Source organism: Clarias gariepinus, chromosome 9 (genome assembly GCF_024256425.1).
Source record: "Clarias gariepinus isolate MV-2021 ecotype Netherlands chromosome 9, CGAR_prim_01v2, whole genome shotgun sequence".
In the NCBI taxonomy this organism is placed as follows: domain Eukaryota; kingdom Metazoa; phylum Chordata; class Actinopteri; order Siluriformes; family Clariidae; genus Clarias; species Clarias gariepinus.
The window spans coordinates 29800520-29815484 of NC_071108.1; the positions used below are offsets into that span (position 1 = coordinate 29800520).

Here is a 14965-nt window from a genome sequence, read left to right on the forward strand (position 1 = left end):
ATTGACTAAAATAATTGATGCGTAATTTGTGGAAAAGATGCCTTTCTACGGACGTCTTCTGATTGAACGCATCTAACCTTGCTTGGCTTGTCATGGTACTGCCAGTGTTTATGTCCCAGACCATACTTACATTTGGAGACTTAAATTTGAGGTCATGCCAAAGGAGCAGTAAAATCCAGCCAACACAGCCAAACAGGAATGCAGTAGAAACCAAAAAGGATGTAATATTGTCTCTGACATGACATAGCGCTGCCATGCTTTTCTTGGAAATGTTTCCCATTCTCACTTTTGGACCAAAAAAAAAAAGCCTGATGAAGGGGAAACCTAACAAGCACAGGAAAAACATAACAAGGATATATTAACAATGGCATTGACCAGTCATCGCTGTAACCAACACCTCTTAGGGACCTCATTGAGGTCTTATACAAGCATGGCGCAGACAGGGAACACTGGATGGCGTTCTGTACAGTGACAACATACTTAGTGTTTAGTGTGGTGCGATCTGCTCGGACAGAGTAGTGATAGTAACAGTTTACATTTAGGCATTTTGCAGACACCCTTATCCAATACGACTTACATTTTAATTTTATTATACATTGTATAAGACATTATAATTATATATTATAATACATTATACATCAGTTTGATCTCATTTGACATCATGAGCGTGCGATCATGTGTGTGGCAACATAATAGGCCCATTGAGAATATGACACGAACTTAAGTACTAGGAAGTAGTTGTTGTTAGGTCTTTCGTCTGGTCCCCGGCAAGGGGTCGCCACAGCGGACGATCGGATCCACACAAAAGCTTGGCACAGGTTTTTACACCAGATGCCCTTCCTGACAAAACCCTTCCATTTTATTTGTGCTTGGGACCGGCAGTGGCTGCGGTTTGGGCACTGCCTGGGAATCGAACACGAGCCTTCCGCATGGCAGACAAAAACAACTACCACCAAGGCCTTATGTGGTTAGGAAGTAGTATGGACTTAATAAATGCACTTTTCCCCATATTGTCCCCATTTTTACTGCATTCGTCAATATTTTTTCATGCAATGGGAACTTTATGGTCTTCGTCGGAGTGTGACGGGACCCTTAGTTACGGCTCTGAAGTGTTACGATCTGTATCTGTATTCAAACCCAAAGTGGATGATGACTAGAAAGCAAATAACATTTGCCATGTCAGCATGTGATGGTCAAAGCAGCTTATTGGACGACTTGCCATAATTGATGGAAGCATGAATTTTGCGCTCTAAATCCTAGAGGAAAATGTCTGGTCAAGGTTTTGCAGTGGCCTAGTGGCCCAAAAGTCTGAAATTGAGGTACTGTGGCATGACCTTAAACAGGTTAAACCTTTCAGTGTGGCTGAATTATAGCAATTCTGCAAAAAAGAGTGGGCCAAAATTCCTCCACAGTGATGCGAAAGGCTCATTGCCAGTTATCGCATAATTGATTACAGTTGTTGCCGCCAAGGGTGGCACAACCAGTTATTAGGATTTGAGAGCAATTACTTTTGCACAAAGGGCCAGACAGGTTTGGACAGCTTATTTCACTTACTAAATGAAATCATCATTTAAAAATTGCAGTTTGTATTTACTCAGGTTATCTTTGTGTAATATTAAAATTCTCAATCATTTAAGTGTGACAAATATGCAAAAAAAAAAAAAAAAAAAAAAACAGGAAGGGTGCAAATACTTATTTACAGCACTGTACCTATTGTATATTAATGTCTGATAACATCTGTTCATTTGAACTGAATGTGCAGTGTGTAGGACCCAGGGGAACCTCCTGGGCGGGTACAATTGTGCTGCTCTGTTTTCCCATTCTGCATTCTTGTATGTGTGTGCGTGTGTGTGTGTGTGTGTGTGTGTGTGTGTGTGTGTGTGTGTAAGAGGTACGTAGTTACATGGGCTGGACTTACTGTGTTCTTCTATTCACAGGCTGAAAGGAACAACAGTACCGGAGCAGGGACATCTGGGAAAGGACAGGACTACAGGTGTGTGTGTGGGGGTTAGAGGGGGTTAAGATTAAAAACATGGATAATGTCTGACTTTATCATAACTGTGGATATTAAGTTAAGAATTTTGCCATTCTTAACTTAATTTTGCCGTGTTTATGGCATATACTGTGTGTACATGTAATCATGTGCATTACGTTCCTAGTGTATGTACAGTATTATATGTTTTTCATTTTCTCTCTCTCTCTCTCTATCTATCTGTGAGTTTGTGTGTTTTTTTCTGTCTTTTTTTTCAATTACATTACGCTTCTGGGCAGTCAAGCAGCCCATAGTTCCTGTTTATAGTTTAATAATTGCACTGTAGGTAGTGTATGCATGTTTTGGATCTTTATACATTATTTTCTTGGGGTTTTTTTGTAGAATGTTTTCTTTACTTAGTTGTTTGTCGATCGGGATGATTCAAAGCGTGTGACTTGTCTCGTGCCACGATTGGTTAATTGTTGACAGGTTCTGGCTTGCAGCCCAAATACCAGAACCCCTGCTGAGATATGTGTGTGTGTGTGTGTGTGTGTGTGTGTGTGTGTGTGTGTGTGTGTCTGGATTACAGGTCAGAGGTTTGCATATGAGCGACGAACCCAAGGTTTAGGCTTTCTTTTATGACTTTACAATAGTTTGTAAAATGATACATAGCATGTGACTGGGACAGGATTGTGCAGACTTGGATTGGACTGGAATGGTACAATTTTGGACAGTTTTGAATGTATAAAATTCTGGATTGAATAGCATTTTTCAGGATTGGTTGTATATGATTTGACCGGATTAGATGTGATCTGGTATCCAATAGCGTTGGACAGGATTGGATGATATTGGACAGGATTGATCAGGATAGAGGTGAACACAGATTCGAGTAGGACAGGATTGAATAGAAAGGGTGGAGAAGTATTGGACAGGACTGTTACAGTAGAATAGGATTGAACAGGTTAAGTATGTAAGTTTAGAGGATACTACTGTACAGTATTGCGCAGGATTGATCTGGATAGGATTGCATGGAGTAGCATTGGATACAGTTGGACAGGATTAGGCAGAAACCTTGGACAGGATTTGGTGGCATGTAATTAGACAGGGTCAGATACAATGGGGCAGGTCAGGATAGGACGGAGTTGAGAACTACAGGGCAGGATCACAGCTGGCTGGAGAACCTTGGGTACTTTAGTTGAGGTCAGGAAACAGAACATGTGGGCATGCATTTCCTGGCCAGTGTTATATTAACCAAAAGTTTGAGTGGTTGGAATACTTACATGATAACATCAGACCTGGCTTTGAACACATGTACATATGCAAATTAGTTCCATTTGTATGTCTTTTTAAAAACACAACTAGTGTATATATTATCTTTCCATTCCACAAAGGTTAGCAGCACTGGTACAGTCATGCGAACATACTGTATGCACTGGGTACAGGTACACATTCAACATAGTAGTTTAGTTTCTTTAAACTGACTTCCCAATTAATAGCAGAATCGGGTCTTTGATAGAACGAGATTAGACAAATATTGTTTAGGATTGGTGAAACCTAATAGGATTGGAAATAATTAGTCAGTACATAGTCTCCCAGGACCAGATGGAATTTCTAACAAGAATGCACATCTGGATACACCAGCAGTGAGACTGTTGATTTAAGGGGTTGTTGGGATCTTAATTTACAATTACTTAGATAATTTGATTTGTGGAGTCAGAATTTACAGTAGCAGTAGATAGAACCCTAATGGGAGAGGATAGGGCAGAAGTATCAAGACAGAACAATATTAGACAGATTATGATGATGGAATCTGATTGGACAGTACAGTATCACATAGAATATAATTGGATAGGATGGGAAAAGATAGGATTGGAATTTTTGCTATGCATGTATTGTACTGTAGAGTACTGGACATTACGCATCCGAGTACGTATATGTGGAATTGATTGGATAGGGTAGATTGGACAGGATGTGATAAAAATGCTTGAATATAGTGAGAATAGTTTAGAGTCCTGGCTTTAGTGTTTAAGTCAGTGGTAGATTAGACAAAGAGTGATAAGAATGGATTGGATTTCTGGCTCTAGTGTTTAGACCATTGAGACTCATGATTATGATTGGACAGAGTATGATGAGAACCTGATGGATTCCTAAGACTAATGTTTAAGCCAGTCATGGATTAGACAGTGGATTACAGTAGGATTGCATTAGATTTCTGGTTCTAGTATTTAAAACACTAGTGGATTGGATATGATATGGTGAGATTGGATCCTTAGCTGGTATTAGCCACTCATGCATTGACGAGAATAGGGGAAGAATGGATTCCTTGGGATTCCTTCTCAAAAAGTCAAGTTCACTGGTATTTGTCTTTAGTCTCACAGTCCGGACTGAAGGCTTGAATATCTCACCTTCTCTCAGACGCATTCTTTAGATTCCCTCCATCTTTGTAACTGTATGTGAACTTGAACTTGTCTTACTGGCCTGCTTTTCTTCCCCTAATCTCGTACTCCACCATAAAGTGCAATAAACTGGGCACAAAGTAACAAGATGAAGGGAATACCGAGTTTTACTGCTTCCTCTTGTCTAGAACATGAAACAGCTTTCGGGGAGGAAACTTATAAAACAAATGTTTTAGTTCCAATAACGATTTTTAACTCTCTCATTAAGCCTGCTGGATAAATCCTATATAGTTTTAATGTGAAGCAGATATCTCTGGTGCTACTGTGGGAAAACAAAAGGGGGTAGCTGGAACAATGGAGCGTGTCATTAAAACTGAAGGATGGTCATGTCTGACCTTTTGGCTTTAAACCACTTTGACAGCAAATTCAGATCAGCAGTTTGCTGCCGTTAGTTAAATCGCCCTCTGAGATGACGGGGTTTCCTTACAGAACTTTCCGTGTCTTGTTATTTAATGATAAGCCCATTGTCCAAGAACAAATCATTAGGCAGAGGAGATCCTGTGTACGAGTCCAGGGTGCTTTTTGTGTTACCTTTTGGTTGCACTTGGGATGTTTTCTTTTAATCTGTTGCGCATGTGGAATGACGACAGACACGTCTGCATTTAAAATGTGTCTCTTCAACATGTCTTTTTGTTCAACAAATGAATCTTAGATTGTGACTGTCTTCAAAAGAATTGTCATTGCTTATCAAACCGGATACAAACATATTTGGGCTTATTTGTTGCAATCGGTTGAGAAATTAAGGACGATGTGGTTTTTGTGATGTTTTTGTGGTTACGAAGCGCCGCAGTGGCTGAGCTGCATTATTGCATGATTTATACAGTGCTGATGTTCGACAGGTCTTGTAGTGGTTAGCTTTGGCCTCGCACCTCCAGGGACGATGGTTTGTTTCATGCCTCGGGTTTGTGTGTGCGTAGTTTGCATGTTCTCCCCGTGCTTGGTGGGTTTTCGCCGGGTTTCCTTCCACTCCGGTTTCCTTCCACAGTCTAAAGACATGCACACTGTCACCTTGCTCTTCCAGGATCCAGGTTCGATTCCTGCCTGCATGGAGTTTGCATGTTCTCCCCGTGCCTGGTGGGTTTCCTCTGGATACTTTGGTTTCTTCCCACAGTCCAAAGACTTAGGTTAATTGGTGTCCCCAAATTCCCAGCTGTGTGTGTGCCCTGTGAGGGATTGGCACCCCGTCCAGGGTGTATCCTGGGGATAGGCTCCAGGCCCGTGTGACCCTGTATACAGGATAAAGTGGTATAGAAGATGAGTGAATGAATCAATGAGATGTGACAGTGTTTTTTCACTGTGAATGTAACATTTTTTCATTGTCAGTTTTTGTGATTTTGTGTTTTCTAAGTGTCACAAAATATATTAGAGCAAGAAAATAAGCAAGTTAGCAAATTGATTGAGATTTTTTAAAATTTGGTTTGTCTTACGAAAACCTTTACACGTCCAGTACTGTGCAAAGTCTTGAGCCACCCCTAATTTCCTTATATTTTGCTTTCAAAGAGCCAGACATTCTTATAATTTTTTTTATGTAGACCTGAAGGATAGTTCTCCAGGCTTCCTGGAGGACGATTTTGGCTTTAATTTCGGCAAGCTTTTATCTCTTACTTTTAGTCCCATCCCTGTATCTGACCAGTTACTAAGGAATACTTATTATTTGTTAAGCGACAAAGTGACCATGTATCATTCAAACATGAAAACCATCTAACATAACCCATGAACCAGTGAGAAACAGGTGCAGATGATGACAGATCATCAGGCCGGTGATTAGTATACTGGTGATGCTGAATGCTGAGTGGTGGGAACAGACGAGAGGGGAAATGAGGCTGCTGCCGAGGTTGTTACTGTACATAGAGTAAACAACCAATTGTTTTATTGTATCTTTAGGCACTTTGCAGCCTGTCACAGTAAAACGTTTGATCCCATTTCGATAAATTGATCTACATATTAGAATGTAATTGAGTATAAGAAATGAAGCGGGGACTCAAGACTTTTTTCACAGAACTGTAACTTTACTAAAAAGCCGATCAACGAGGTCCAATCGTTTCTTTCTCCAAATTTTTCTCAGCTACATAATCGGAGAAAAGCACCTTGGAACGAAAGATAGCGGTAATACCCCTCCAAGCCATCCCACAATCCCTCGCCCCGGCGGTCAGCGGGACGTCGTGCCTAGTCTCACTTATACTAATGGTAAGCCATGACCCTTTTCTTTCTGCTTTGCTTTGGTCTTTTTTTTTCATCATCCAACTAGAAAGCGCGAGGAATAAACACTGATACATTTCTTCTTGTTCTGTGTGATGGATTTGAGGTGATATAAATGATAATGCCCAGAATGACAGCTTTAATTTACTGCAATTCATGTGAATCAGAGCCAGTTTTATACACGCTGCTTATGATACAGTACATTTCAGTTGAACAGAATACACTCAGCAGAGCCCTGTTTCATGATGGCAGGCTCCTCATGTTTATGCAAATCCTAAATAATTCCATCTGAAGATCTGTTTCGTTTTTCAGTCCAGTTTGCTGTACAGAATCGAAACAATGACAAATTTGCCTATGTCTAACTGTTTACAGATTGCCCTGTATGTAAGATATCGGGTTCTTTTCTCTTTTTTTTCCAACCCTTTTTACTGTTAATTTGTTTTCAGGAACCAGGAAAAAGATTTCTGCCTCTTTATTGTTTCGGGTTTCCTTACCCTCAGGGTGGTATCTGATTAACACAGATACAAACAAAGCTCTGTATAAAGAGAGAGAGAGAGAGAGAGAGAGAGAATAACATTTCCCATTTAGTTTAAATGTTGTCAAACAGGCAAAACATTATATAGAGCTAGTGCTAAGGCAAAGTGTATTCTGATGTCTAAGATACCGTCCCTATTTATATTAAACCGTCCAGCTACACCATAAAGCTTTGTTCAGACTCATAGATTACACTGAGTCAGATTTTACACATCGCACATCATGGGTGAGACAGGTTTCTATTACAGTATGTTAGCTGTATAAATTAGATAATTGCTTTGTAGTTAGAACTATCACTTCGCACCTCCAGGGTCCGGGTTCGATTCCCACCTGCATGGCGTTTGCATGTTCACCCGTGCCTGGTGGGTTTCCTCTGGCTACTCTGGTTTCCTCCCACAGTTTAAAGACATTCAGATTAGGCTAACTGGTATTCCCAAATTGCCCATAGTGTGTAAATGAGTGTGAGAGTGTGTGTATATGGGGGTGTGTGCGTCTTGCAATAGATGGGCTCCTGGGATAGACACCTGCCCCCTGCAACCCTGTATGCGGGATAAAGTGGTGTATACGATATGTATGTATGTATGTGAGTGAGTGAGTGAGTGAGTTGTTAGCAAAAGCCATGCTTTGGATAATAAAATCTAGTAATACTTCTAAATTATTTATTTTTTACTTTGCTAGAAGTTTTGTAATGCTTGTAATAAAATTGCTGGATGAAGATCATGAGCATCAGTTTCGACTCCTGACGCTTGTTTTTGGCATTGCTCCTCTAGACAGAACACCGTGTGGGTCTGCAAACATGGACTTTCCACCTAAGAGAGAGGAGAAAAAGGTATGAAGGTTTCTGGTTCTGGGGTAAGTGCAGTATATCTACAGGCCATGTGTTTGACTATTTCTTTTTCTTTTCCTTTTATGGTTGCAGATGAAAGCAGCACGAGCCAAATTCGATTTCCAAGCCCAGTCACCCAAGTAAGTATAATTACAATGTTAATTTAGATAGATTTTTTTCTATCTATCTGTCTGTCTGTCTGTCTGTCTGTCTGGTATAAGGAGGCTATATTTATTGATATCACCGAACCAAAACAAAAGGGTATATCACCAGCATTAGGATGTATTTCCTTTAGACTGGATGCTCATTCTGGAGTCGTGCGAATAAACATGAACATGTGAAATTCTACAGTCACTGATTACAGTGAAATATTGAGTTCTCCAATAGATGGCAGTGTTTTTTTAATATGAATAAAAATCTTTTACAAAGATCTGACCCTGGAGATCCCTTTCAAAAAAAAGGAAAATAAAGAAAAGCTAATCAATCGTCTCTCGCAGAAAATCAGCTTTAAAAAGAAAACTATTTTTATGCTGTACATGTCTCTTTGTAAGTGATTATTACAAATACTCCAGTACTAAAACAGTCTTAGCATAGGTGCAATACCATAAACCCTGCCGCTGGCACTGAGGTATGAGTTGCTGTTCTAAAAAATGATTATTAAATGATTATAAAAATATTATTTTTTCAGCATTTTTCCATAACATATTCATTTTATTCATTTATGGTAGCGTAATGGTGAGCACTGTGGCTTCGCACCATCAGGGTCGAGGGTTCGATTCCCACCTCGGGGTCTGCATGCATGTTCTTCCTCTTGCTTTATACGTTTTTTCTCAGTGTACTCGGGTTTTTCCACAGTCCAAAGACATGAAGATTAGGCGTTCTAACTAATTGGCGTTCCCAAATTGCCTGTATTGTGTGAGTATGTGTGTGTGCCCTATGTAGCTCAGGCTATGAATCTTCCAATCTTGGTATGTTGATATATCTGTGATACTCAGCAACCTGTATCATGTAACAGTGTTGAGGGTAAGATGTCTTTTGTCTTTAGAAGGTTGTTTGTAATTATTGCATTCCTACAGTATAATAGTTGTGTTGATTACTAGTCGTTTGTGCTCTCAGGGTTCGTCTCTTCCCATGAGGATCTGCTTTCTTTCTAATTATTGAAACTGTCATAATTTGGGGGCAATTATTAAACGAGAAGTGAAAGGAGGACGAGAATGATGAAAACCTTCCATTTTAATGACCTTTGACCTTTGTTTTCCAGGGAGCTGACCCTGCAGAAGGGCGATGTGGTGTATATTCATCGGCAGATCGATGGCAATTGGTACGAAGGAGAGCATCATGGGAGAGCAGGGATTTTTCCTACTAGCTATGTTGAGGTACGAGTCCATGTCCCTACGTTTGATGTCGTCATGGAATGTAATTGTTGTAGACTAACTCTTTCCTTCTCTCTCATATCTATCCTCGAGCAGATCATTCCTCCGACAGAGAAGCCAGTGCCAATAAAGTCTCCCAGTGTCCAGGTGCTGGAGTATGGCGAGGCGGTGGCTCTGTTCAACTTCAACGCAGACCTGCCGGTGGAGCTGTCTTTCCGGAAGGTACCAGCTCATATTACTTTAATAATCTTCCTTATCATTGTGATAGTGTTTACATGCCGCAATGTTTTTTCAGGGCGAGGTGATATCCATAACACGACGGGTGGATGACCGTTGGTTGGAGGGTCGGATCCCAGGCACCTCCCGCAGCGGCATTTTCCCCGCCAACTACGTGCAGGTCAACAAACTGCCCCGCACCAAAACCGCTGATGACCTTTCACCCTGCCCTCTCTCGCCCCTCTCCCCTTCCCCTCGCTGCACTCAGGCTCCGCTTTCACCTCACGCGCGCACCAGCCAGTCACGCTCACCCCTCTCACCCACACAGCCCACCGCCACCAAACAGCCGTCCAGTCACTTTGTGTTCTCGCCTGGCCCCGCCTCACCCACTTCACCCAACAGCCACAGGAGTTTCTCACCTTCAGCATGCAGCTCACTGGACAGAGAGGCGAGATCCCCTGTTTCACCATACAGTCCTGTGCTGGCGTCTCCACAGGGCCCAGGGCTGGCTATGAACATGAGCCCGAGACCTTCGTATCCTTATCAGGTAAGAATAGGTCATGGTTTTAGGTAAGCTGTACACTTATGTTATTCTGATTTTAAAACCTCTTTGTGTAGGATGGAACCAGGACACACTCTCCTCAGTCTTATACAAACTTTAAAACTCCACCATCGGCAGCTTCCCCAGTCAACAGCAGCACAACAGTCATACCGCGACAGCCGTGAGTCTTCGCTCCGAGGATTTCCTCCGAGCGATCTGATTAATCTGATTATTATATTATAATCCCAAATTAAATGCATTCCTAACCTTCTGTTTTTCTACCAGGTATAAGGCAGTTTACAACTACAAGCCCCAGAATGGAGATGAGCTGGAGCTGAGGGAGGGCGACATCGTTCAGGTGATGGAGAAGTGCGACGATGGCTGGTTTGTAGGTAAATGGCTCTTTTACTCTACATCACGTCTGTTTTGCTTTACTTTCCTGATTTTGCAGTACAGTACTGGTTGTAGATTATTCATCTTTTTGACTTACCTGCCCTCTACAGGACACCATCTGTTACTACATGGCTAGGGAAAATAGTGGATGTCACTAGATTTAAAGAAGTTAGGATGAAGCCTACAGTAGATCTTAGAAGTAGAAGTTGAGTCATGTCAACTGGACTAGCCCAAAAAGGATTTTCTGGAAAACAGAACACACCAGTTCGCGTCAAACCCACAGAGACTTATACTGTACACCCCAAAGATCAGACTCCAAAACATGAGAAGTGCAATACACGCAATATCCCCATTTCGGTGCAGTTAAGAGTGTTCAGGGATCAGGGATCAGAATCACCAGACTGCCTACAACTGAAGGTCAAAGGACACACATTTTAGGACGATGATGTACACAGCTTGGACAAAGAGGATACATGATTCAAGAGAGCTGTGAAGGAGGCCACCTCCTTGCGTGCAAGTTGAAAATCCTTCTCCTAAACATGTCTTAGGCACAACCTGTGTCCAGTTTTCACCCTGTCTCTTCATCCATCCCCAGGAATATCACAGATAACTTCTTCTCAGGTCTGCTGGGAAAGCCACGTCTAAGGTCTCCCTCTACTGTCACATTCTCTGGGTGATAGTTGTTAGTATGGCTCAACAACTATTCATAATCTTTCTATTACTGGATGTCCTTATGAACTCTCTTCTTTCCAGACTCTCTGAACACTAATTTGTTAAATCCTACCAACTCATCTCAGACTCAAGAAGCAACTGAAACATTTTGACCTTACAAGACAGAAGTCCAGCTGACATGACTCAGTTTCCAGATTCCTTGTGGTTTATTTCAGCAATCCTGGCTAGGGAGGCCAGACTCAGTAACTATGGTTACCTACTGTATGCTACTGGACAAACAACAAGTTGTAGCTTAGCTAACTGTAAATGTTGTTTTTCTACCATGAAATCAAGGTTTGCTAAGGTTAAATTGGGGACGGTAGCAGGATTAAATTGTGATTAAAATTTCAGGATAGAATTAATCTTAAATTTATTCACAACTTCTGGAAATAAATCAAGGCTTGCTAGCATAGAATTTAATCTAAGAATGTGCTGAAATTAACTAGCAGACCTCTAGAATTAAATTAGGAATTTGGGGATTTATTTGAGGTGTGTCTGGCGTTCAGTTCAGGGTTACTATAAAAAATCAGTGCATGCAAGAATTTGATTAAAGGTTGCTCTCAAATTGACAATTGAGGTTAGCTGGGATTAAATCTACATTTACTGTAAACAAAATGTGGCTTGTTAGAATTGAAACTTCCTATGATCAAATTAAGTCTTAAAATAATTAAACATGGGTTTCTGGGATTAAATTGTGGCTTGGCAGGATTAAATCAAGATTTGCTTGGATTAAATCATAATTTATTGGGAATACATTAAGGCTCAGCAGGATTGAATCAAGGTTCGCTTTGGTTACATTTGCTTTTTTTGTTTTTTCATGAAAAATAGGCTTGCTGGGATGAACTCAGGATTAGCTATGATTAAATTAAGGCACTGGAGGATTAAATTAAGCTTTAAATCAAAATTTGTTAGGATTAATTTGAGGCTTTGCAGAATGAGATCAAGGTTTACTATAACAAAATCTAGGTTTGCTTTGGTTATGGGTAATTGAGCCTGGAATAGATCTGTTAGGATACAATTGATGTTTGTCAGGATTAAATTAAGGTTTGCTAGGTTTAAATTATGGTTTGCTTTGGTTGCATTCAAGATAAATAGTATGTAATTGAGTCTGGGATGATTAGTTTGTTGTTTGCTGGGATTAAATTTATGCTTTTCGGGATTAAATTAATGGTTTAAATAAATGTTTCAGTCAAGATCTTTTACGATGCAAATGAGGCTTTATAGGATTAAATCAAGTTTTGCTAGGATTAAATTGAGGCTTGCCTATATCAAATTGATATTTGGAACAAATCAAGGATTGCTAGGATAAAATCTAGGTTATCCTGGCTTGAACTCTTACTTGTTACATAACCGAAATCGTGAGCTTACTTGTTAAAACTTCTTCTCCTTACAGGTACGTCTGAGAGGACTCGTGCTTTTGGAACGTTCCCTGGCAACTATGTGGCACCTGTTTGAACGTGAACAACTGTTTTGGCACTTTCACTACTTCTGCAGCGTCGCTCACTAATCCGAAGGAAAAAAATTCCCCTCACACACACACACACACACATACAGTATATGCACAATCGATCATCAGTCTCAGCATTATTTTCACTCACTATTTACAGCTCCTGAACTGGTTTGCATGCACACTCCGTTCACATTTTGAGCACTTGCGTGTGTTTGTGTCTGCGCGTGTACTGTATGCCTTTTCACAACGATGTACTGGCAATGGCAAAGACACTATGTTTGGAACAGCCCAGGCAACTCACTTGTTTTTAAAACCACCTCTGACTGATATGAGAGGCGGCCACGGGGTGCGGTATGGTGTGGACCGGAGTGCTGCCGTAGTGAACAGGCACAGGGACACGCTCCTTATCATCCACACGCTTGTTTTGCAGAGCATCCAGTGTTTGACGTTTTTGTGTAAAGATTTCCTCCGTCCTGCGTTTCAGATTTGTAACAGCGCATCGCTCTGAACACTACATGAGGACGCACATCATCTGGATGGATGAAACTTTTTCAGTTATCGTGATCATCACAATTTCTTTTATTTTATTTTGGCTTAGCTAAAATGAGTTTGATTGTAACTACACAACCGTGCAAATCATTGCCTGCTAGAGCTTTATTAATGTGTAGAGTATACAGTGTATATATATATATATATATATATATATATATATATATATATATATATATATGCTGTAAGTGTTGTATTTGTTAATCTATTGCTTAGGCACTATTGAAGTATCACCTCACTCTGCAGCATTCTGGGGATTTTTGTAATTTGTAATATTTTAAGCAAGTGACTCAGACAGATCTGGCTTCAGTATGTTAATATACAGTAGAACGTGAACATGTCTGTGGTTAATTAGCTAAAGTTTGACACTTCAGGACTGTAGGTGAGAAGGGCTAAATACAGTATCTTTGGCTGCATACCAAAAAAACCTATTGTCATATACTTATTTTAGTGTACTAGATCATTGTTCTGTGTTGAGCAATACATTTCCCGACATCGATTACACAAATTATAGGCATGACCTGCGTCATGAAGGGTAAGGCTCAGTCATCGAGATCAGGCGTTCCTTATGGAAAAGACGTCTCATGACATTGCTAGAATGTTGCTACTCCACCTACCTGATCTGGTGGAAAATTCACAACAGTGATTGGGATGTGTGTGGTTTTTTTTTGTTTTGTTTTTTTCGTTTCTTGGAGTTAACCTGTAGTTAACCATTCTAACTTGAAACATTTTGGTTTTGGTTGTGTTTTGGGAAACAATTGCAGCTTGCACTGACCACGCTCATATTCATTCCCGATTTTTTTTTTTTTTTTTTTTACAGCTTAACATGATATTAATTGTATTACATACATACTGTATTGGCCACTAGCTTCCTTATAGAGAGCGAAAATATTTTTAGAAAGATGAAGCAAGATGTTAAACTGAAGTATAAAGAACTATGGAGTGTTTTGATCCTATCATGAACAAAAAAAATGTGACATTCTGTCCCAAACTACAGTGTGTTACAGTGTGTTGACTGACATCCTTGTCACCGTCAGTTCCAAGTAAAAACCAACTTCTTAGTAAGTCTTCCTCACATTCCTAGTCATGCAACTTGAAAAACAGAAGAACAGTGATTGGATCACAGCTTATTATGGGATGTTTAGGTTACAAAAGAAGGGTGAACGCTTGTATGTGGTTGTATTGTGTATGATACCGCTTTCTATCTCAAGTATTATTTCCTTTTTTTTTCCCCTTCCTGAGACTGTACAGATATTAACAGTTATCAAACTGCAAAAATATAATATATTTTTACTGATTGCACAGTGTATTTCAGTGGCTATGGTACTCACGGATTTTGATAAGCATCAAATAAATGCATCCTGTGCTGGGAAAAAGGATACACTGAGTTACTTCTTTTAAAAAAAAAAAACTATTTATAAATATTATAATTACATTTCAGCATTTGGAAGACACCCTTACCCAGAGCAACTTACATTGTTATACCTATGACAAGTTTGACCAGGCCCACTGAGGCAGCTTGGTTGTGGGGTTTGAACCTGGGACTTTTCAGACCGCAGCGTAACGCCTTACCACAGATCTACCCCTGCTTCCTCTAATAAAGGTTATTCCTCATGTTCCTCATGTTTTTCATGCCATATTCTTGACTTTAATTAGATAACTATCACATAGAACATATGATTAAACAGTAACTTCTTCTTCTTGTGACACAATAATGGAAAAAATCCCTCCACTTTAAAGATCAT

At 40.2% G+C, this 14965-nt stretch overlaps 1 protein-coding gene across 5 annotated transcripts in view; it reads left to right on the forward strand.

The window, feature by feature from the left end:
• sorbs3 (sorbin and SH3 domain containing 3) overlaps positions 1–14601 on the forward strand; it is a 54042-nt gene extending 39441 nt beyond the window's left edge. For 3 of the 5 annotated variants that reach the window (XM_053504265.1, XM_053504266.1, XM_053504264.1), the window contains exons 12-21: positions 1938–1993; positions 6494–6615; positions 7932–7990; positions 8081–8127; positions 9249–9363; positions 9457–9582; positions 9656–10123; positions 10195–10298; positions 10403–10509; positions 12615–14601. In XM_053504265.1, the coding sequence (XP_053360240.1) occupies positions 1938–1993; positions 6494–6615; positions 7932–7990; positions 8081–8127; positions 9249–9363; positions 9457–9582; positions 9656–10123; positions 10195–10298; positions 10403–10509; positions 12615–12676 (1266 nt within the window). In that variant the 3' untranslated portion in view covers positions 12677–14601. The remainder of the gene's footprint in view (positions 1–1937; positions 1994–6493; positions 6616–7931; positions 7991–8080; positions 8128–9248; positions 9364–9456; positions 9583–9655; positions 10124–10194; positions 10299–10402; positions 10510–12614) is intronic. The other 2 variants (XM_053504268.1, XM_053504267.1) reach the window with 2 other exon arrangements.
• Positions 14602–14965: the final 364 nt, after the last annotated feature.